The sequence below is a fragment of the Phyllobates terribilis genome, unplaced genomic scaffold, assembly GCF_046119375.1.
Source record: "Phyllobates terribilis strain yellow unplaced genomic scaffold, ASM4611937v1 Scaffold_9__5_contigs__length_417890890, whole genome shotgun sequence".
In the NCBI taxonomy this organism is placed as follows: Eukaryota; Metazoa; Chordata; class Amphibia; order Anura; family Dendrobatidae; genus Phyllobates; species Phyllobates terribilis.
The window spans coordinates 186,518,446-186,543,447 of NW_027362769.1; the positions used below are offsets into that span (position 1 = coordinate 186,518,446).

A 25,002-nucleotide genomic window follows, 5' to 3' on the forward strand; every position below is an offset into this window, starting at 1 on the left:
TATTGGGCACTACAAGGTACGGGCTCAGCAATGAACGGGCAATACAATGTATTGGGCACTACAATGTACGGGCAATACAATGTATTGGGCACTACAATGGACAGGCACTGCAATGTGTTGGGCACTGCAATGTACAGGCACTACAATGTACAGGCACGACAATGTATTGGGCACTAGAATGTACAGGCACTAGAATGTATTGGGCACTACAATGTATTGGGCACTACAATGTACAGGTACTGCAATTTACTGGGTACTACAATGTGTTGGGCACTACAATGTACAGGCATGACAATGTATTGGGCACTAGAATGTACAGGCACTAGAATGTACGGGCACTAGAATGTAAGGGCACTACAATGTATGGGCACTGCAATGTATTGGGCACTGCAAGGTACAGGCCCTGCAATGTACGGGCAATACAATGTACAGGCACTACAATGTGCAGGCACGACAATGTATTGGGCACTAGAATGTACAGGCACTAAAATGTATTTGGCACTGAAATGTACGGGAACTACAATGTATTGGGCACTAGAATGTAAGGGCAATACAGTGTATTGGGCACTACAATGTACGGGCACTGAAATTTATTGGGTACTACAATGTACAGGCACTGCAATGTGTTGGGCACGACAATGTATTGGGCACTAGAATGTACAGGCACTACAATGTACGGGTACTACAATGTATTGGGCACTACAAGGTACGGGCCCTGCAATGTATGGGCACTAGAATGTATTGGGCACTAAAATGTATTGGGCACTAAAATGTATTGGGCACTACAATGGCACATTTGGAAGTTTTTTGCAACATCCAATTCATGTTTATATCTGGAAACCACCAGTGAGGCCAAAATAGTCACTGTGCCTGCAGATTAATTCCTAGAGGGATAGAATTTCCAAAACGGACTAGCTTTCGTGAGTTTTCCACTGTTCCCGCACAGCAAAAGGTGTAACTTTGCAAAAAAAGGTATCATTTAGGGGAACATACAAGGTTTTGATCACATTTTGGGAGAGAGGATCAGTGACTAAACAATTATGTTTTCTCCCCAGTCTTCCATGACATTTACCGTATGGGTTAAGTAGCTTAAGGTTTTTATAGATCAGGTTTAATGGATCCAGAGATACCAATATCTGTATTTAGTAGCTTCTAAATTCTTTGTTTTTACCAAAGGAAAAGCTCAGCTTGAACCTATGATAGTCTGGGCTGTATACCGCAGTACGCAGGTAGCTTGGGCTGTATATCACAGTACCGTACGTGGGTAGTCTGGGCTATATACCGCAGTACATGGCTAGTCTGGGCTGTATACACTATATACCGAAGTACGTGGGTAGTCTGGGCTGTATACTGCAGTAAGTGGCTAGTCTGGGCTGTATACGCCATATACTGCAGTACGTCAGTAGGTCGTGAGTCCCAATCACTGCTGATTGACTGGAGCCGATTCCACGTGGAGGTTGAGATTGTACAAGAATAGATGGTTTAATATAAATGGAAAAAAAAATAAATTAGAAAAGTTCAAACAGGTAATTACAACATAGAGCAATGTACGTCCCTGGGGCCACATATCAGCAGGAGACAGCCGTGGCGCGGGTGGGCATCACTATTACACACACAGGGGTGCGGACTTCAGTGGACGATTCGTTCCTTCACTTGTGGGGAATTTTGGATGACAAAATGCATTTAACCATGTAAGAACCAGTAACGGGTTTTGGAGAGGGGCGAGCTCTGCGCGTCGGTGGCAGATTACGGCTGCTTGCTTCCAGCGATGAATATGATGCCATGTTCCAGGTCAGGGATGTCTCCCAGAAAAGCTTCATCTTCCCCTACAAACTCATCGCTCAGCCTCTTCCACCAGGGCCAGCGGCTGCGTTTCAGCATTGTGCTGTGGCTTTGCTTGGCTTTAAGGGCGACTGGGACGGATCGGCTGGTGAAGAAGTCGACGTCCTTCTCAGTGGCATCTCTCAGACTCGGGGCACCTACAAGACAAGGAGTATGCAGCGCACAGTGAGGATGAGAGCAGGAATTCTGGGACTTGTCGGTGGAGACTAGGAAGCACTGGCCGTACCCATGAGCATGCTGATGTCGGTGTTGATCTGGGCGAGCAGCGCCTCCCTGCGTACCTCGTGTCGCTGCTGCTGCTTTCTGGACAGCAGGAATTGGCCGAGTCTCTCCTGCACCTTCCCGTGCAGCTCCTGGCTCTGCACTAGTGACATCTGCTGGGCCTGAGAGGGATGACACCATCATTGTCCCGCGGACTCCATAGACGCAGCACTTGCACTACTTAGGGTTCATGCAAACATCCGCACTGACTGCTATGCACGGACTGGCTGCAGGTCTCCCGATTCGAGTGTGACAGCTTCATATATATCTAAGAAGCTGTGACGCTCGGGTTGGTAACGCTGCGGTCAGTCTGTGCTTAGACCAATTTGCACAGACGCTTGCATGAGCCCTCAGTCACACACTAGTGATTCAGACCGTCTAAGACACTCAGATGCTGTATAGAGGTTAGTCTCTCTATAAGAGCACTGATTATAGGAATGCACTTATATTAGGAGACCGTATTATCAGTATCACCAGTGTTATGCTATGAGGCCGTGTACATGTCCGAATCTTTCCTCGGACAGAGTCGGTCTATATTAATAATTTTTTTCCCCTCTTGGACACCACTCATGATCGCCATGAAAGTCAATGAGTCTGTGGAAAACATCGGACTGCACTCGGATGACATCTGAGCACAGTCCGATTTCTTCGGACTAACAGAATGGAGACGTTTTTCCCTCCATCTTCTCCTCACTGGATCACACTATGATGGAAGTTTGATCATAGTGCGATTTACATCATCAGCTTGATTCTCTCTGATGAGACTATCCGGTGTGAACCCAGCCGAAGCGGGACAGCTTATCCCATCACAGCAGTGGTAATAGACAACTCTGACCGGGTGGAGCTGGAGCCGAGCGTCCGCTTTCTGCTGAAGCCTCTTTCGTTCCTCGTCTGAGAGATCTTGTTTTTTTTTCCAAGGAGATAACGATTCCCGGATTCTTCTACGTTTCTTTAAAAACCTTAGTGCCTGTGGAATTAAGAAAAAAAAAAAACTATCACATTTCTTCATGACCCCCAAGACACTTGATAATTTCTTTTGGGAGTTTGGCCTGTTGCAGACGCACCGCCCTCTGGATGGTGAGCGCAGCCTTGTACCGTCTCAGGCTTTGTCTCCGCAGCAGGAATCGTCTTCTATCTCTGCAGCCCCGCCAGCGTTTCTGGATTATTAGCGCAGACGTCTCCTGCGTTTCCTGGATGTGTTTGTCCATTTGTCCTGTGCACGATGGAGGTGATTGTTATTACCATTAACCCCCTTGAGCTTTCTGCCTCCGTTCACTCTCCACAGAACTTTGCTTTTTGTGCATAAAGATGAACAGAAACTGCAGAACATCTTTCCTGGCTGTCCTTGGCCAACGCTGATCTACATATTTTCCAGTCCTTATTTCAACCTAATAACTTTGTATTTTGGGGTCTGATCTGCCCCCATATAACACTTTTATCACTATTCTAAATTAATTTGTGACCCACCCCTGCCGCCTTTGATCAGTATTTGATCAGTATTTGTGTGCCAGAACCAAGAGTGTCTCCAAAACACAGAAAAGGTGTCAGTTTTTCAATGATGGCTCTTCTCCCGGCTTTGGCATACAATCACTGAGGTGTGAATGAGGCTGTACATGCCGGTTGCTTGCTCTGAATCCACTGTTACCTGCATGGACGATTTCCAGCAGCGTCAGCTGCTTCTCTCTGAACGTCCTCATGGCGCGGAGTCTCTGCAGCTTCAGCCGCTCCCTCAGTGTCTCTTCTTCCTTCTGTCTCTTCATCTGCTTCATCTCTTGGTCACGTTTGGCTCTACATTTAGGAAGAAGAAACATTTCAATTTCAGACAATTTTATCTAATTCCATACGTTTTATAGAATCCATATTGAGTCCCGTGCGGCTGCAGAGCCTGAGAGCGGCGGCACATCCTCACGGTGTCCAAGTACCTAAAGCTCCGCTGTAAGGAGGTCACGGCTGCCGGCAGCTTCCTTATCCTCCTCCGCGTCTGGAATCCCCTCCACGCGGCCTGGACGGTGCACGCCGCGCGGTGCAGTCTCTGCGCACAAAGTTCACAGAGGAATTCTCAATTTTTGGACAGAAATTCAGGAAATAAAACACTCACGCAAGGTTTAACCACTTAGGGACGCAGAAAATGTTTGTTTTTGTGCTTTTTGTTCCATAGTATTGCTCTATATAGAAAAGTCAGGATATGACGCCCGGTCTGCGGCCTTCAGCCACCCCCCTTTGCTGTCTTAGCAGCCCATCAGCTGCCCACGATTGCATTGCGAGGGTGTGTGGGCTCGATGCGCACCCAGACGTCTTCCTCAGCCGGATAGTGGCGATAAGTGCTGCTATCCATGACTGACAGCAGCATTTAAGCAGCAGTGATGCTGCCAGCTATGTAATATGGCCGGTACCTGCACGGTGTGGCGGGGGCTCAGCTCCACAGATCCTGACATGCTCCAAAACATCATACTACGTCATGGAGCATTAAGCCGATGCAGCCCAGCACGCTTATGATCAGATTACGATTTTTCACATGCGTTGCTTTTTTTTTCTGGTCTCTTGGCAGTAAAATAGTTGTAGACAAAAAGCAGGTTTTGGTGGCTTTTGTGCTGCTTTTCAGGATCTCAATGTTTCGTTTTGCTTCTACAAGCATGAAAAATGCATGGTGTTCGGCCACCGATGCAACACATGGGAAATCATAAAATAATTTTTTGGGGGAAAAAAAGGGCAATTTGATCAAATTATTTATGTGAAAATTTTTTTGTTATGTCTGAAAAAATATTGACTATTTTAAACAAAAAAATTTCCTGAAAAAAAAAAAATACACAATTGCAAAATGTAAGAACAGCGGTGAGTATAGTTTACCTAACAATGGCAGGGCATTGAGTAGGTCGGGCATAGTTTACTTTTTCACATATCATAAATTTAACTCAACTGTACTAATACCAACATCCCTGCTCATGGGAAGACACAACAACATTATTTAAACTTGGGAAAAAAATCACAAAAATAAATGGGTTTCACATCCTGCTGTATCTGATTTTTTTTCACTAAAAATGCTGCAAAAACTGATGGCAATGGTTTTTTTGCACTTACTCAATGCTTTCTGTGGGTGAAAAAACACTGCAAAAATGCTGAAAGAAAGGACATGCTGCAGTTTTTTTTTTTAAAGCAGCAGTTTTCCCAATTCAGTCAGGAAAAAAAATTGCAATTTTTTTTTTTACTGCCAAGAGATCAGGTTTTGGCTGCAGAAAAAAAGCAACATGTGAACATAGCCTGACGGCTGCAGATCAGTTGATGACCGTTGTACCTGCAGCTCCTCCTGCTGGCAAGAGCTGGAATACAGAATGTCCAAGAGGCGGCTGAGTTCCTGGCCAAAGCCCTTCCCGGTCCATTGCTTACTCAAAAGAGACCTGAGACCTGCGTGTAAATACATAATTAATGAGTGTGAGGAATAAGACCTGTGATACGTCATGAAGAGCTGGAGAACGCAGCAGCCAACGAGCGCATAACTCTCTTCTTAAAGGAGAACGTCCAACTAGCACATTTGTCTAATGTAGAGATGTATTACAATAATTCACTCTTAAGTTCTCCTTTAATGACAGGATCACGTGCTCCCTGCCCTTTGTGTCAGCACAGTGAGATTTATTCTCCATTTGTAACTTTGCTGTTAATGAAGTTAATAATTATTGTACAATGGGGGAGGGGAGGGGTCCTAGGACTCGGCTGTAGCCTCCATACATGAAATGATAGTGGGTGAACCTTTCACATAATGAGACCCTGATAAGTTACGCTGCACAACCAGAGAGCGCTGCTGTATTCACTTCTGTCTCTATTTTCCATACAGTATCTTTATGGAAATGGAGCAGCAGCAAATATGAGGGAAAGCACACCAAGTAAGTACACTAATGGCATTATACTCCAGAGCTGCGCTCACTATTCTGCTGGTGCAGTCACTGTGTACATACATTACATTACTGATCCTGAGTTACATCATGTGTTATACTCCAGAGCTGCACTCACTATTCTGAGTTACCTCCTGTATTATACTCCAGAGCTGCACTCACTATTCTGCTGGTGCAGTCACTGTGTACATACATTACATTACTGATCCTGAGTTACCTCCTGTATTATACTCCAGAGCTGCACTCACTATTCTGCTGGTGGAGTCACTGTGTACATACATTACATTACTGATCCTGAGTTACATCCTGTATTATACTCCAGAGCTGCACTCACTATTCTGCTGGTGCAGTCACTGTGTACATACATTACATTACTGATCCTGAGTTACCTCCTGTATTATACTCCAGAGCTGCACTCACTATTCTGCTGGTGGAGTCACTGTGTACATACATTACATTACTGATCCCGAGTTACATCCTGTATTATACTCCAGAGCTGCACTCACTATTCTGCTGGTGCAGTCACTGTGTACATACATTACATTACTGATCCTGAGTTACCTCCTGTATTATACTCCAGAGCTGCACTCACTATTCTGCTGGTGGAGTCACTGTGTACATACATTACATTACTGATCCTGAGTTACATCCTGTATTATACTCCAGAGCTGCACTCACTATTCTGCTGGTGCAGTCACTGTGTACATACATTACATTACTGATCCCGAGTTACATCCTGTATTATACTCCAGAGCTGCAATCACTATTCTGCTGGTGCAGTCACTGTGTACATACATTACATTACTGATCCCGAGTTACATCCTGTATTATACTCCAGAGCTGCACTCACTATTCTGCTGGTGCAGTCACTGTGTACATACATTGCTGATCCTGAGTTACATCCTGTATTATACTCCAGAGCTGCACTCACTATTCTGCTGGTGCAGTCTCTGTGTACATACATTACATTACTGATCCTGAGTTACCTCCTGTATTATACTCCAGAGCTGCACTCACTATTCTGCTGGTGGAGTCACTGTGTACATACATTACATTACTGATCCTGAGTTACATCCTGTATTTTACTCCAGAGCTGCACTCACTATTCTGCTGGTGCAGTCACTGTGTACATACATTACATTACTGATCCTGAGTTACATCCTGTATTATACTCCAGAGCTGCACTCACTATTCTGCTGGTGAAGTCACTGTGTACATACATTACATTACTGATCCTGAGTTACATCCTGTATTATACTCCAGAGCTGCACTCACTATTCTGCTGGTGCAGTCACTGTGTACATACATTACATTACTGATCCTGAGTTACATCCTGTATTAGACTCCAGAGCTGCACTCACTATTCTGCTGGTGCAGTCACTGTGTACATACATTACATTACTGATCCTGAGTTACCTCCTGTATTATACTCCAGAGCTGCACTCACTATTCTGCTGGTGCAGTCACTGTGTAAATACATTACATCACTGATCCTGAGTTACCTCCTGTATTATACTCCAGAGCTGCACTCACTATTCTGCTGGTGTAGTCACTGTGTACATACATTACATTACTGATCCTGAGTTACATCCTGTATTATACTCCAGAGCTGCACTCACTATTCTGCTGGTGCAGTCACTGTGTAAATACATTACATCACTGATCCTGAGTTACCTCCTGTATTATACTCCAGAGCTGCACTCACTATTCTGCTGGTGTAGTCACTGTGTACATACATTACATTACTGATCCTGAGTTACATCCTGTATTATACTCCAGAGCTGCACTCACTATTCTGCTGGTGCAGTCACTGTGTACATACATTACATTACTGATCCTGAGTTACATCCTGTATTATACTCCAGAGCTGCACTCACTATTCTGCTGGTGCAGTCACTGTGTACACACATTACATTACTGATCCTGAGTTACATCCTGTATTATACTCCAGAGCAGCACTCACTATTCTGCTGGTGCAGTCACTGTGTACATACATTACATTACTGATCCTGAGTTACCTCCTGTATTATACTCCAGAGCTGCACTCACTGTTCTGCAGTCACTGAGTACATACATTACCTACCCCGCACGGCTCGCGGCTCCTCCAGCATTGCTATAGACGCGGTATCGCTGTAAGACACCACAGAGTAATGGGGGATCGTCCTACTTCGGATCTGACACCACATCTGGCAGAGGTTCTGATGCTTCATTTTCCCGCAGTCCCTGGGTGGTAATGAATCCTGTACACAGCACTGTATATAGGGGGTGTCCAGGCAGCAGGATAATGAGAATATACGGAGCCTGCGATGGACTAAGAGGCCTCCAGACAGCAGACTGCTGACCGCTGCGTTCTCCTACGATCCATACATAATTTATACAGGCGCACTGCCGCGTCCGGAGGAGAACCGCTCCTCAAGGCAGAATCACTGTCCCGGCAGAGAAAAGCAAGAACGCTGCTAATATCTGTGACATACCTCTGCCCGGGTGCAGCTTATATTAATAGAGCTCTGCAGGATTACAGAAATGTAACAACCTTCTGACAATGACAGCGCCACTCCTGACTACAGGGTATGTGTGGTACTGCAGCTCAGTTCCCCTGAAGTGACTCATGCAGAGCTACAATACCTAATACAACCTGTAGACAAGGGTGGCGCTGTGTACATCCTGGTAACGAGGCCTGTAGGACCCTTGTAGTCTCCATATCCCACCTTTATATCGCGTGCCCACCATCTGCACGATATGAGGACTGGACTCCACCATCTGAAGCAGCGACCGAGTTGCAGAACTGCCGGTGACGGGATTGGAGGTGGCAGAAAGTTTATAAACCAGTTCGTCCAGGATCGGGTGCAGCGTCACGTCTGGAATCTGACGGAGGACGGAGCTGCCGGTGACAAGAGAGGAGGACGCCCCGTCAGGTTCTAGTAGATGGATGCCGTCGCATACACGGGTACAGAGGCTGTCGCAGAATTTAGCAGTAATTCCACACCAGGTCCATCCTCCAGGGGGCACTCTGCTCCTTTCCTCAGATGCCGAACCTCGTCACAGGGATCTGCCCCATCATCTAAAGTAAGTGATCAGCTTGTCGTCTGTCCAAAAGTGCATCCTGGGGTCAGCTACTTCTCAGGTAAGTGACGCACCCGGCCGCCCACGAGGGAGAAAAACAAAACACGGGATTCAGCAGACCAGACCGCCTTCTTCCATCGCTCCATGGTCCATTTCTGATGCTTATGTGCCCATTATAAGCACATTTAGCAGTGAACAGCATGGACACCGGTCTGCAAGGTGTGATGCTCTACATGGCCAGATACCTATTTATTAGACTGCGACGCTCTGCCTGTCCCGACACCCTTCTATCACAGCTGCAACGCTCTGCCTGTCCCGACACCATTCTATCACAGCTGAGACGCTCTGCGTGTCCCGACACCCTTCTATCACAGCTGCAACGCTCTGCCTGTCCCGACACCCTTCTATCACAGCTGAGACGCTCTGCCTGTCCCGACAGCCTTCTATCACAGCTGCAACGCTCTGCCTGTCCCGACAGCCTTCTATCACAGCTGCAACGCTCTGCCTGTCCCGACACCCTTCTATCACAGCTGAGACGCTCTGCCTGTCCCGACAGCCTTCTATCACAGCTGCAACGCTCTGCCTGTCCCGACAGCCTTCTATCACAGCTGCAACGCTCTGCCTGTCCCGACACCCTTCTATCACAGCTGAGACGCTCTGCCTGTCCCGACACCCTTCTATCACAGCTGAGACGCTCTGCCTGTCCCGACAGCCTTCTATCACAGCTGCGACGCTCTGCCTGTCCTGACACCCTTCTATCACAGCTGAGACGCTCTGCCTGTCCCGACACCCTTCTATCACAGCTGCGACGCTCTGCCTGTCCAGACACCCTTCTATCACAGCTGCGACGCTCTGCCTGTCCCGACACCCTTCTATCACAGCTGCGACGCTCTGCCTGTCCCGACACCCTTCTATCACAGCTGAGAAGCTCTGCCTGTCCCGACAGCCTTCTATCACAGCTGCGACGCTCTGCCTGTCCCGACAGCCTTCTATCACAGCTGAGACGCTCTGCCTGTCCCGACAGCCTTCTATCACAGCTGCGACGCTCTGCCTGTCCCGACAGCCTTCTATCACAGCTGCGACGCTCTGCCTGTCCCGACAGCCTTCTATCACAGCTGCGACGCTCTGCCTGTCCCGACAGCCTTCTATCACAGCTGCGACGCTCTGCCTGTCCCGACAGCCTTCTATCACAGCTGAGACGCTCTGCCTGTCCCGACAGCCTTCTATCACAGCTGCAACGCTCTGCCTGTCCCGACAGCCTTCTATCACAGCTGCAACGCTCTGCCTGTCCCGACAGCCTTCTATCACAGCTGCGACGCTCTGCCTGTCCCGACAGCCTTCTATCACAGCTACGACGCTCTGCCTGTCCCGACACCCTTCTATCACAGCTGAGACGCTCTGCCTGTCCCGACACCCTTCTATCACAGCTGAGACGCTCTGCCTGTCCCGACAGCCTTCTATCACAGCTGAGACGCTCTGCCTGTCCCGACAGCCTTCTATCACAGATGCGACGCTCTGCCTGTCCCGACAGCCTTCTATCACAGCTGCGACGCTCTGCGTGTCCCGACACTATTCTATCACAGCTGAGACGCTCTGCGTGTCCCGACAGCCTTCTATCACAGCTGCGACGCTCTGCCTGTCCCGACAGCCTTCTATCACAGCTACGACGCTCTGCCTGTCCCGACAGCCTTCTATCACAGCTGCGACGCTCTGCCTGTCCCGACACTATTCTATCACAGCTGCGACGCTCTGCCTGTCCCGACAGCCTTCTATCACAGCTGCGACGCTCTGCCTGTCCCGACAGCCTTCTATCACAGCTACGACGCTCTGCCTGTCCCGACAGCCTTCTATCACAGCTGCGACGCTCTGCCTGTCCCGACACCCTTCTATCACAGCTACGACGCTCTGCCTGTCCCGACACCCTTCTATCACAGCTACGACGCTCTGCCTGTCCCGACAGCCTTCTATCACAGCTACGACGCTCTGCCTGTCCCGACAGCCTTCTATCACAGCTACGACGCTCTGCCTGTCCCGACAGCCTTCTATCACAGCTGCGATGCTCTGCCTGTCCCGACAGCCTTCTATCACAGCTGCAACGCACTGCCTGTCCCGACACCATTCTATCACAGCTGAGACGCTCTGCGTGTCCCGACACCATTCTATCACAGCTGCAACGCACTGCCTGTCCCGACACCATTCTATCACAGCTGAGACGCTCTGCGTGTCCCGACACCATTCTATCACAGCTGAGACGCTCTGCGTGTCCCGACACCATTCTATCACAGCTGCTACGCTCTGCCTGTCCCGACACCATTCTATCACAGCTGCAACGCACTGCCTGTCCCGACACCATTCTATCACAGCTGCTACGCTCTGCCTGTCCCGACACCATTCTATCACAGCTGCAACGCTCTGCCTGTCCCGACACCATTCTATCACAGCTGCTACGCACTGCCTGTCCCGACACCCTTCTATCACAGCTGCGACGCTCTGCCTGTCCCGACAGCCTTCTATCACAGCTGCGACGCTCTGCCTGTCCCGACAGCCTTCTATCACAGCTACGACGCTCTGCCTGTCCCGACAGCCTTCTATCACAGCTACGACGCTCTGCCTGTCCCGACAGCCTTCTATCACAGCTGCTACGCTCTGCCTGTCCCGACAGCCTTCTATCACAGCTGCTACGCTCTGCCTGTCCCGACAGCCTTCTATCACAGCTGCTACGCTCTGCCTGTCCAGACACTATTCTATCACAGCCAGCAGTACATTTATCAGTAATTTGGGGGTACACCACTCTTCCATCCGTATCGGACTAGATGGGCTATCCTGTCCCCAGTTCTCTGGTTGTCCTTTCTTGGGCCACTTTTGATAAACACTGTACATCGGGAAGACCCAACAAGACCCGCCGATGGAGATGCTCTGACCCAGTCATCTGGACATCATTATTTGGCCAGTCAGTGTCAAGACCAGACTGATCAATTGCTGATAATACATCTTCCCCAATCACTGACAGGCACCATTATCACCAGATAATCAAGGTATTAATGTTATGCCTTATCAGCGACCACTGCAGGTATGATGCTGTGGGTAGAGTGGATTCTGATCACGCATTTGGCTGCGAAGAGTCCAACGCCGCCATACACCTCCTCCCTCTGTACCCGTCTATCATTGTTAGTTTACTGTAAGTGATATCTGTATCTGGTATGTAACCCCTTCTCATGTACAGCGCCATGGAATCAATGGCGCTATATAAATAATAATAATATACAATGTATCTGTAGAATGTAAGCCCCCAGGGGCAGGGTCCTCCTCCCTCTGTACCCGTCTATCATTGTTAGTTTACTGTAAGTGATATCTGTATCTGGTATGTAACCCCTTCTCATGTACAGCGCCATGGAATCAATGGCGCTATATAAATAAATAATAAAATAATAATAATAATAAATACACACTGGAGGGTGGTCAGCTGAATGCTGATGGACGATCGGCCAAAGCAGCAATGTCTGCGGGTCCAGCAGTCCTGTGTAATCCTGTGTGATCTCTGGGAGATCAATGCAATCAGCAGCCAAGCACCAGCGACATCTCTCCCAATGATCAGTCGGCCAGTGCCCCCCGCCACACATTAGACCATCGGCTGGCGTCAGTCTAATGTGTACCAGGGCGTTAGCGTGTGTCTCCCGGACCACCGTAAGCACCTCGACCACGTTCACCTCGCCAATGGCTTGCCCCCCCCATCCATGGGCAGCCACCCCCCCGGTCTGCCTCCTCCCCGGTCAGCCCCACCTTCCCATCCACGGTCAGCCCCCCCAATCTGTCCTCTACCCAGTCCACGGTCAGCCCCCCCACGCTCTCCCTGCTCGTATCAGACCTCCTCAGTCACCAGGTTGATATAATTAAGCGATTTCTAGCGTTGCGTAGAATGGATTACTCTACCTGTTGGCGCGCAGGATGGCCTGCAGAACAGACATGACAGCCGTGCCGCTCTCCACATCATCCGTCATCAGTAGCTGTAAGAAATGCTCCTGTCTGAAAACTGCAGATAAATACCAAGGATTCAGTTATCACCAGAGGTGGAGACGAGGACGCTGCGTGTACGAGCAGAGGTCTGAGAAGTGTGGAAAATGATGCAAACCAACGGAAGCAGTAACGGGCGACATCTACATCTCTACAGACACCTGGCGTAAAGCAAGGCTTTGACACCGGCCGCGTGCCACTTACCGAGCTCAGCCAACAGCATGTGACCACTGGACAAGCAGCACAGGGAATCCATCACCAGCCTGAAGCCCCGCAGCAGCTCCCCGCTCTCTTCCTCCTTCCAGGGAAAGACATTACATGAAGTCACATATCCCGAGCTCACGGGACACCGGTATACACGTCCAGAGAGCGCCATCTATGGGTGAATGTACAAATCTGCCTCCTACAGCTGCACAACATGAATTAGTCTCTACATCATTGAGGTTCAGTCATTTCCTTCTGAATATCAGGGGTGAACAACCTCTTTATTTTGTCTGAGAGCCTCAGTGTGAGACCAAGGTACCTGAGAGGGGTACTGCTGTCACACTGGTATGTCATAAGTGTCAGATAGGTGCGGCTTTCACCGACTTCTACCCATCAGGATAATTGGGGTCACCTGCTCACCCATTTGGCACTTTACAGAGGAGGAGACCCTGCACGTGACCCAGCGAAACATTGGACAAATCTCAAACTATAGAGGGAGGAAGCGGCGCACAGATGACAGCGCTGCAACTCATCTAGTGCTGACCGAGGGTATGCACTAAACAGCAGCGGGCAGCACGTGATGCACTAAACAGCAGCGGGCAGCACATGATGCACTAAACAGCAGCGGGCAGCACGTGACGCACTAAACAGCAGCGGGCAGCACGTGACGCACTAAACAGCAGCGGGCAGCACGTGAGGCACTAAACAGCAGCGGGCAGCACGTGAGGCACTAAACAGCAGCGGGCAGCACGTGAGGCACTAAACAGCAGCGGGCAGCACGTGAGGCACTAAACAGCAGCGGGCAGCACGTGAGGCACTAAACAGCAGCGGGCAGCACGTGACGCACTAAACAGCAGCGGGCAGCACGTGACGCACTAAACAGCAGCGGGCAGCACGTGACGCACTAAACAGCAGCGGGCAGCACGTGACGCACTAAACAGCAGCGGGCAGCACGTGAGGCACTAAACAGCAGCGGGCAGCACGTGATGCACTAAACAGCAGCGGGCAGCACGTGATGCACTAAACAGCAGCGGGCAGCACGTGATGCACTAAACAGCAGCGGGCAGCACGTGATGCACTAAACAGCAGCGGGCAGCACGTGATGCACTAAACAGCAGCGGGCAGCACGTGACGCACTAAACAGCAGCGGGCAGCACGTGACGCACTAAACAGCAGCGGGCAGCACGTGACGCACTAAACAGCAGCGGGCAGCACGTGACGCACTAAACAGCAGCGGGCAGCACGTGACGCACTAAACAGCAGCGGGCAGCACGTGACGCACTAAACAGCAGCGGGCAGCACGTGACGCACTAAACAGCAGCGGGCAGCACGTGACGCACTAAACAGCAGCGGGCAGCACGTGACGCACTAAACAGCAGCGGGCAGCACGTGATGCACTAAACAGCAGCGGGCAGCACGTGATGCACTAAACAGCAGCGGGCAGCACGTGATGCACTAAACAGCAGCGGGCAGCACGTGATGCACTAAACAGCAGCGGGCAGCACGTGATGCACTAAACAGCAGCGGGCAGCACGTGATGCACTAAACAGCAGCGGGCAGCACGTGATGCACTAAACAGCAGCGGGCAGCACGTGACGCACTAAACAGCAGCGGGCAGCACGTGACGCACTAAACAGCAGCGGGCAGCACGTGACGCACTAAACAGCAGCGGGCAGCACGTGACGCACTAAACAGCAGCGGGCAGCACGTGATGCACTAAACAGCAGCGGGCAGCACGTGATGCACTAAACAGCAGCGGGCAGCACGTGATGCACTAAACAGCAGCGGGCAGCACGTGACGCACTAAACAGCAGCGGGCAGCACGTGACGCACTAAACAGCAGCGGGCAGCACGTGACGCACTAAACAGCAGCGGGCAGCACGTGACGCACTAAACAGCAGCGGGCAGCACGTGACGCACTAAACAGCAGCGGGCGGCACGTGACGCACTAAACAGCAGCGGGCGGCACGTGACGCACTAAACAGCAGCGGGCGGCACGTGACGCACTAAACAGCAGCGGGCGGCACGTGATGCACTAAACAAGCCTTCAGTCAGCTGCTGTCTGGACAAGACCTTATCTACCTTGACAGAGCGCACAAATCTCGCTTGGATCCGTCTTCCCAGCACTAACATGTTCAGGGCGGCAGATGGCAGCAACTTAGAATAAAAGTCATCAGCATCGATCTTAGGATCCAAACCAACGCAGCACTTACTAGAAGACGAAGGAAAGGGTTAATTAAATGACCGTAGAGAAGAGCCAATTACGCACATCGATCGATCTGACGCAGATCCAGCCAGGGATCAAAGGAGACACTAACAGGGGCCCGACGGAGGAGGAGACGCTAACAGGGGCCCGACGGAGGAGGAGACGCTAACAGGGGCCCGACGGAGGAGGAGACGCTAACAGGGGCCCGACGGAGGAGGAGGCGCTAACAGGGGCCCGACGGAGGAGGAGGCGCTAACAGGGGCCCGACGGAGGAGGAGGCGCTAACAGGGGCCTGACTGAGGAGGAGGCGCTAACAGGGGCCCGACTGAGGAGGAGGCGCTAACAGGGGCCCGACGGAGGAGGAGGCGCCAAGAGGGGACCCGACGGAGGAGGAGACGCCAAGAGGGGACCCGACGGAGGAGGAGACGCCAAGAGGGGACCCGACGGAGGAGGAGACGCCAAGAGGGGACCCGACGGAGGAGGCGACGCCAAGAGGGGACCCGACGGAGGAGGCGACGCCAAGAGGGGACCCGACGGAGGAGGAGACGCCAAGAGGGGACCCGACGGAGGAGGAGACGCCAAGAGGGGACCCGACGGAGGAGGAGACGCCAAGAGGGGACCCGACGGAGGAGGAGACGCCAAGAGGGGACCCGACGGAGGAGGAGACGCCAACAGGGGGCCCGACGGAGGAGGAGACGCCAAGAGGGGACCCGACGGAGGAGGAGACGCCAAGAGGGGACCCGACGGAGGAGGAGACGCCAACAGGGGCCCGACGGAGGAGGAGACGCCAACAGGGGGCCCGACGGAGGAGGAGACGCCAACAGGGGGCCCGACGGAGGAGGAGACGCCAACAGGGGGCCCGACGGAGGAGGAGACGCCAACAGGGGGCCCGACGGAGGAGGAGACGCCAACAGGGGGCCCGACGGAGGAGGAGACGCCAACAGGGGGCCCGACGGAGGAGGAGACGCCAACAGGGGGCCCGACGGAGGAGGAGACGCCAACAGGGGGCCCGACGGAGGAGGAGACGCCAACAGGGGGCCCGACGGAGGAGGAGACGCCAACAGGGGGCCCGACGGAGGAGGAGACGCCAACAGGGGGCCCGACGGAGGAGGAGACGCCAACAGGGGGCCCGACGGAGGAGGAGACGCCAACAGGGGGCCCGACGGAGGAGGAGACGCCAACAGGGGGCCCGACGGAGGAGGAGACGCCAACAGGGGGCCCGACGGAGGAGGAGACGCCAACAGGGGCCCGACGGAGGAGGAGACGCCAACAGGGGCCCGACTGAGGAGGAGCCGACCTGATTCAATTAACTCCTCTCCTGAAGCCTCCGGTCCTGTCTAAGATATAGCGGATCGCTTGTGCACTTAAGTCTCCATTACCTCAGGACATCGGCCAGAGCAGCGGCCGTCATCCAGCCACCATGGACCCGGCTGTAATCCTGCTTCAGAACCAGAACACAATATTGGACCAGGCCGTAACTATAGGAATCCTCCTTCAGTTTCTGCAGCTCTTCACGTCCAGACGCCGCACTCAGTATATCTCGAGACAGAGACAAAGAAGTGGATATCAGAGAAGGAGTTAGTAATGGCGGGTCCTGGCGTCCTTGGCCCAGTCAGTAATGGCGAGTCCTGGCGCCCGCAGCCCAGTCAGTAATGGCGGGTCCTGGCGCCCGCGGCCCAGTCAGTAATGGCGGGTCCTGGCGTTCGCGGACCAGTCAGTAAAGGCAGGTCCTGGCGCTCGCGGACCAGTCAGGTATGGCGGGTCCTGGCGCTCGCGGCCTAGTCAGGTATGGCGGGTTCTGGCGCTCGCGGCCCAGTCAGGTATGGCGGGTCCTGGCGCTCGCGGCCCAGTCAGGTATGGCGGGTCCTGGCGCTCGTGGCCCAGTCAGCAATGGCGGGTCCTGGCGCTCGCGGCCCAGTCAGCAATGGCGGGTCCTGGCGCTCGCGGCCCAGTCAGCAATGGCGGGTCCTGGCGCTCGCGGCCCAGTCAGCAATGGCGGGTCCTGGCGCTCGCGGCCCAGTCAGCAATGGCGGGTCCTGGCGCTCGCGGCCCAGTCAGCAATGGCGGGTCCTGGCGCTCGCGGCCCAGTCAGCAAAGGCGGGTCCTGGCGCTCGCGGCCCAGTCAGCAATGGCGGGTCCTGGCGCTCGCGGCCCAGTCAGCAATGGCGGGTCCTGGCGCTCGCGGCCCAGTCAGCAATGGCGGGTCCTGGCGCTCGCGGCCCAGTCAGCAATGGCGGGTCCTGGCGCTCGCGGCCCAGTCAGCAATGGCGGGTCCTGGCGCTCGCGGCCCAGTCAGCAATGGCGGGTCCTGGCGCTCGCGGCCCAGTCAGCAATGGCGGGTCCTGGCGCTCACGGCCCAGTCAGCAATGGCGGGTCCTGGCGCTCGCGGCCCAGTCAGCAATGGCGGGTCCTGTTGCTCGCGGCCCAGTCAGGTATGGCGGGTCCTGGCGCTCGCGGCCCAGTCAGGTATGGCGGGTCCTGGCGCTCGCGGCCCAGTCAGGCATGGCAGGTCCTGGCGCCCGTGGCCAGTCAGTAATGGCGGGTCCTGGCACTCGCGGCCCAGTCAGTAATGGCAGGTCCTGGTGCCCGCAGTCTAGTCAGGTATGGCAGGTCCTGGCACCCGCGGCCCAGTCAGTAATGGTGGGTCCCGGATCTCGTGCCCAGTCAGTAATGGCGGGTCTTGGCGCTCGCGGCTCACCTCTCAGGGTCAGCAGCAGGATCGGGTCTGAGCCGGTGCTGCTCTCAGTCAGCTTAGCCGCCAGCTCCAGGATCCGGGGGTCCACAGCCTGCTCCGCGCTCATCTCCTGCGTCAGAGAAGACAGAACAGATTATAGCGGCACGTTCCATCCTAGCACGATGGCCATCGCAGACAACGAAGTGTTAGCAATGTTCTAAGAAACAGGTGCATCTCACTAAATTAGAATATCATCAAAAAGTTAATTTATTTCAGTTCTTCAATACAAAAAGTGAAACTCCTATATTATATAGAGTCATTACACACAGAGGGATCTATTATATAGTCATTACACACAGAGGGATCTATTAGATAGAGTCATTACACACAGAGTGATCTATTATATAGAGTCATTACACGCAGAGGAATCTATTATATAGAGTCATTACACGCAGAGGGATCTATTATATAGAGTCATTACACACAGAGTGATCTATTATATAGAGTCATTACACACAGAGGGATCTATTATATAGAGTCATTACACACAGAGGGATCTATTATATAGAGTCATTACACACAGAGGGGTCTATTATATAGAGTCATTACACACAGAGGGATCTATTATATAGTCATTACACACAGAGGGATCTATTAGATAGAGTCATTACACACAGAGTGATCTATTATATAGAGTCATTACACGCAGAGGAATCTATTATATAGAGTCATTACACGCAGAGGGATCTATTATATAGAGTCATTACACGCAGAGGGATCTATTATATAGAGTCATTACACACAGAGGGATCTATTATATAGAGTCATTACACAGAGGGATCTATTATATAGAGTCATTACACACAGAGGGATCTATTATATAGAGTCATTACACACAGAGCGATCTATTATATAGAGTCATTACACACAGAGCGATCTATTATATAGAGTAATTACACACAGAGCGATCTATTATATAGAGTCATTACACACAGAGGGATCTATTATATAGAGTCATTACACACAGAGGGATCTATTATATAGAGTCATTACACACAGAGGGATCTATTATATAGAGTCATTACACACAGAGGGATCTATTATATAGAGTCATTACACACAGAGGGATCTATTATATAGAGTCATTACACACAGAGTGATCTATTATATAGAGTCATTACACACAGAGGGATCTATTATATAGAGTCATTACACGCAGAGGGATCTATTATATAGAGTCTTTACACGCAGAGGGATCTATTATATAGTCATTACACACAGAGGGATCTATTATATAGAGTCATTACACACAGAGGGATCTATTATATAGAGTCATTACACACAGAGGGATCTATTTCACGTGGTTATTTCTGTTAATGTTAATGATTATGGCTTACAGCCAATGAAAACACAAAAGTCATTATCTCAGTAAATTAGAATACTTTATAACAGCAGCTTGTCGTCCTCCTGAAATGTCTGTTCAGTAAATGCCCTCAATACTTGGTCGGCTCCTTTTGCATCAATTACTGCATCAATGCGGCAATGTGGCATGGAGGGATCAGCCTGTGGCATGGAGGGATCAGCCTGTGGCATGGAGGGATCAGCCTGTGGATCAGCCTGTGGCATGGAGGGATCAGCCTGTGGCCCTGCTGAGGGGTTATGGAAGCCCAGGTGGCTTTGATAGCAGCCTTCAGCTCGTCTGCATTGTTGGGTCTGGTGTCCCTCATCTTCCTCTTGACAATACCCCATAGATTCTCTATAATAGATCCTCTATGGGGTTAAGGTCAGGCGAGTTTGCTGCCAATCAAGCACAGTGATACTGTTGTGTGTAAACCAGGTATTGGTACTTTTGGCCGTGTGGACAGGGGCCAAGTCCTGCTGGAGAATGACATTTCCATCTCCATAAAGCTTGTCGGCAGAGGGAAGCATGAAGGGCTGTAAAATGTCCTGGTAGACGGCGGCGCTGACTTTGGTCTTGATAAAACACAGTGGACCTCCACCAGCAGATGACATGGCCCCCCAAACCATCACTGATTGTGGAGACTTCACACTAGACCCCCAGCTGCTTGGATTGTGGCCTCTCCACTCTTCCTCCAGACTCTGGGACCTTGTGGAGTGTGTCAGTGACTGCCTTCTGGACATCTGTCAAGTCAGCAGTCTTCCCCATGATTGTGGAGCCTACTGAAACAGACTAAGGGACCTTTTTAAACGCTTAGGAAGCCTTTTCAGGTGTTTTTTGTTAATTATTCTAATTTACTGAGATAATGACTTTTGTGTTTTCATTGGCTGTAAGCCATAATCATCAACATTAACAGAAATAAACACGTGAAATAGATCCCTCTGCGTGTAATAACTCTATATAATAGATCCCTCTGCGTGTAATGACTCTATATAATAGATCCCTCTGCGTGTAATGACTCTATATAATAGATCCCTCTGCGTGTAATGACTCTATATAATAGATCCCTCTGCGTGTAATGACTCTATATAATAGATCCCTCTGCGTGTAATGACTCTATATAATAGATCCCTCTGCGTGTAATGACTCTATATAATAGATCCCTCTGCGTGTAATGACTCTATATAATAGATCCCTCTGCGTGTAATGACTCTATATAATAGATCCCTCTGCGTGTAATGACTCTATATAATAGATCTCTCTGCGTGTAATGACTCTATATAATAGATCCCTCTGCGTGTAATGACTCTATATAATAGATCCCTCTGCGTGTAATGACTCTATATAATAGATCCCTCTGCGTGTAATGACTCTATATAATAGATCCCTCTGCGTGTAATGACTCTATATAATAGATCCCTCTGCGTGTAATGACTCTATATAATAGATCTCTCTGCGTGTAATGACTCTATATAATAGATCCCTCTGCGTGTAATGACTCTATATAATAGATCCCTCTGCGTGTAATGACTCTATATAATAGATCCCTCTGCGTGTAATGACTCTATATAATAGATCCCTCTGCGTGTAATGACTCTATATAATAGATCCCTCTGCGTGTAATGACTCTATATAATAGATCCCTCTGCGTGTAATGACTCTATATAATAGATCCCTCTGCGTGTAATGACTCTATATAATAGATCCCTCTGCGTGTAATGACTCTATATAATAGATCCCTCTGAGTGTAATGACTATATAATAGATCACTCCGCGTGTAATGACTCTATATAATAGATCACTCTGCGTGTAATGACTCTATATAATAGATCGCTCTGTGTGTAATGACTCTATATAATAGATCGCTCTGTGTGTAATGACTCTATATAATAGATCCCTCTGTGTGTAATGACTCTATATAATAGATCCCTCTGTGTGTAATGACTCTATATAATAGATCCCTCTGTGTGTAATGACTCTATATAACAGATCCCTCTGTGTGTAATGACTCTATATAATAGATCCCTCTGTGTGTAATGACTCTATATAATAGATCCCTCTGTGTGTAATGACTCTATATAATAGATCCCTCTGTGTGTAATGACTCTATATAATAGATCCCTGTGTGTAATGACTCTATATAATAGATCACTCTGTGTGTAATGAGTCTATATAATAGATCACTCTGTGTAATGAGTCTATATAATAGATCACTCTGTGTGTAATGACTCTATATAATAGATCCCTCTGTGTGTAATGACTCTATATAATAGATCCCTCTGTGTGTAATGACTCTATATAATAGATCCCTCTGTGTGTAATGACTATATAATAGATCACTCTGCGTGTAATGACTATATAATAGATCCCTCTGTGTGTAATGACTATATAATAGATCCCTCTGTGTGTAATGACTCTATATAATAGATCCCTCTGTGTGTAATGACTCTATATAATAGATCCCTCTGCGTGTAATGACTATATAATAGATCACTCTGCGTGTAATGACTATATAATAGATCCCTCTGTGTGTAATGACTCTATATAATAGATCCCTCTGTGTGTAATGACTCTATATAATAGATCCCTCTGTGTGTAATGACTCTATATAATAGATCCCTCTGTGTGTAATGACTCTATATAATAGATCACTCTGTGTGTAATGATTCTATATAATAGATCCCTCTGTGTGTAATGACTCTATATAATATAGGAGCTTCACTTTTTGTATTGAAGAACTGAAATAAATGACCGTTTAGATCAGGGGTCTCAAACACGCGGCCCGCCCCTCCGACTGCTTCATGCGGCCCGCAGGCACATAGACCCCATAACGATCGCGGCTCTCTCCAGCAGCCGCCTCCATCAGTGCCGTAGTGCAGTGTATTGCTGCGCAGAGACTAGCTCTCTGCACAGCAATACCAGTGTCAGCCGCCAGCCTATCAGAGGCCAGCAGCTGACATCTGCGTCCCATCGCAGCGGCGTATGACATCACTGCCATGCGCAGAGGTCAGCTGCTGGCCTCTGATAGGCCGGCGGCTGACACTGGTATTGCTGTGCAGAGAGCCGGTCTCTGCGCAGCAATACACTGCACTACGGCACTGATGGAGGCGGCTGTTGGAGAGAGCCGCGATAGTTACGGGGTCTGTGCCTGCGGGCCACAGGTGCAGGAAGGACGCCGAGGGAACGGAGGACAGGTGAGAACAATCTTTTTTTTTTTTTCTGTCATGTCTATGTGAAATACCTGGGGAGGGAACCTGTGCACAGTATATGGGGGGGGAGGGAACCTGTGCACAGTATATGGGGGGGGGAGGGAACCTGTGCACAGTATATGGGAGGGGGGAGGGAACCTGTGCACAGTATATGGGGGGGGGGGGAGGGAACCTGTGCACAGTATATGGGGGGGGGAGGGAACCTGTGCACAGTATATGGGGGGGAGGGAACCTGTGCACAGTATATGGGGGGGGGGAACCTGTGCACAGTATATGGGGGGGGGAACCTGTGCACAGTATATGGGGGGGGGAACCTGTGCACAGTATATGGGGGGGGGAGGGAACCTGTGCACAGTATATGGGGGGGGAGGGAACCTGTGCACAGTATATGGGGGGGGAACCTGTGCACAGTATATGAGGGGGGGGGGGTGGAGGGAACCTGTGCACAGTATATGGGGGGGGAAGGGAACCTGTGCATAGTATATGGGGGGGACGACCTGTGCACAGTATATGGGGGGGGAGGGAACCTGTGCACAGTATATGGGGGGGGGGAGGGAACCTGTGCACAGTATATGGGGGGGGAGGGAACCTGTGCACAGTATATGGGGGGGGAGGGAACCTGTGCACAGTATATGGGGGGGGAGGGAACCTGTGCACAGTATATGGGGGGGGGAACCTGTGCACAGTATATGGGGGGGGGAACCTGTGCACAGTATATGGGGAGGAGGAGGATACCTGTGCACAGTATATGGGGGGTACCTGTGCGCAGTATATGGGGGGGTGACCTGTGCACAGTATATGTTGGAGGGGGGGGTGACCTGTGCACAGTATATGGGGGGTATGACGTGTGCACAGTATATGGTGGGGTGACCTGTGCACAGTATATGGTGGGGTGACCTGTGCACAGTATATGGGGGGGGTGACCTGTGCACAGTATATGGGGGGGTGACCTGTATACAGTATATGGGAGGGTGACCTGTATACAGTATATGGGGGGGTGACCTGTGCACAGTATATGGGGGGGGTGACCTGTGTGCAGTATATGGGGGGGGGGTGACCTGTGTGCAGTATATGGGGGGGGTGGACCTGTATGGGGGACGTGTCTGCAATATGGCGACCTGGATGGAGGACGTGTCTGCAATATGGCGACCTGGATGGGGGAAATGTCTGCAATATGGGGACCTGGATGGGGGACGTGTCTGCAATATGGGGACCTGGATGGGGGATGTGTCTGCAATATGGGGACCTGGATGGGGGATGTGTCTGCAATATGGGGACCTGGATGGGGGATGTGTCTGCAATATGGGGACCTGGATGGGGGATGTGTCTGCAATATGGGGACCTGGATTGGGGATGTGTCTGCAATATGGGGACCTGGATGGGGGACGTGTCCACAATATGAGGACCTGTTCAAAAGGTGTATAGAAAAAAAAAATGGTATCACTAAAAATGTCACTTTGTCCTGCAAATAATGCGGCCCCCCAAATTAAATGCTTTTTCCGTGTGTGGCCCATATACCCAGCTGAGTTTGAGACCCCTGGTTTAGATATCCTTATGTAGTGAGAAGCTCCTGTACTTTGTGTGTCAGCTTCCCACCATTCTGACGATCTCTGCTCGCGGTCTGCCCGATCCCTTGTTATCATCCCGCCGCCGCCTGTCCTGACATTTCTTACACTCCTCTGTGAACCTGCGCTGCGGACTGATACATTGTATCAAAAGGAGGAATCAGAAGAATAAACTCCAGGGCAAAAAAAATGCCCACTGGTGATGGGGAGACTCTAAAGGGTTAAGGACCAAGCCAGGCAGGCTACCAGGGGTTAATGAAACCAGTAATGGCCGCCGCCGCCCCGTCCCCAGGTCCCGCCCCCGCCCGCACTCACGGAGCAGTTGCTCTGTCCTCTCAGACCGACTGCCTAAGATGAATTTTATCAAGTCGCTAAGCAACCGGATACAACTCCAGTCAGGCGGCTGCTCTTAGCTAGGCCTCAGCCGCGCTGCATCCTGGGAAATGAAGTGATTGGCTGTCACTGAGCTGGTGACTGAAGTAACCGACAGAGGGCGCCTATTTCTGCAGCGCTGCACGAGCAGCAGCCGTTTTCATGGAGTGACAATCGCTGGTCTGCGGAGGGCGGTAACCGGGAAGATGGCGGCGACTGTGAGGACACGGCTATGACACCAGCTGAGCCTCCTTGTTTTCTACAGATCGCATCTACAGGGGGAAACAGAAAGGCGGAGTTAACACGTGA

At 50.8% G+C, this 25,002-nt stretch overlaps 1 protein-coding gene across 1 annotated transcript; it reads right to left on the minus strand.

Annotated features, from left to right (window-relative positions):
• Positions 1 to 1,457: 1,457 nt before the first annotated feature.
• On the minus strand, positions 1,458 to 24,958 carry IQCB1 (IQ motif containing B1). The gene is made up of 14 exons (XM_073647513.1): positions 24,637 to 24,958; positions 18,173 to 18,278; positions 16,854 to 17,013; positions 15,351 to 15,480; positions 13,269 to 13,362; positions 12,984 to 13,083; positions 8,699 to 8,871; positions 5,396 to 5,505; positions 4,026 to 4,135; positions 3,749 to 3,891; positions 3,168 to 3,316; positions 2,939 to 3,070; positions 2,069 to 2,225; positions 1,458 to 1,979 (listed from the first exon to the last, which is right to left on the minus strand). The coding sequence occupies exons 2-14, from the start codon at positions 18,273 to 18,275 to the stop codon at positions 1,747 to 1,749; spliced, it is 1,794 nt and encodes a 597-aa protein (XP_073503614.1). The 5' UTR covers positions 18,276 to 18,278; positions 24,637 to 24,958; the 3' UTR covers positions 1,458 to 1,746.
• Between the last annotated feature and the right edge of the window lie 44 nt (positions 24,959 to 25,002).

Excerpts from the sequence above, each read along its gene's own strand:
- IQCB1 (XM_073647513.1), bottom strand. The coding sequence starts at position 18,275 with ATGAGCGCGGAGCAGGCTGTGGACCCCCGGATCCTGGAGCTGGCGGCT. Across the intron at positions 5,506-8,698 it reads GGTGGGCACGCGATATAAAG|GTCTCAGGTCTCTTTTGAGT; the intron begins GTGGGATATGGA and ends ATTTACACGCAG. Across the intron at positions 3,892-4,025 it reads TCCTTACAGCGGAGCTTTAG|AGCCAAACGTGACCAAGAGA; the intron begins GTACTTGGACAC and ends TCCTAAATGTAG.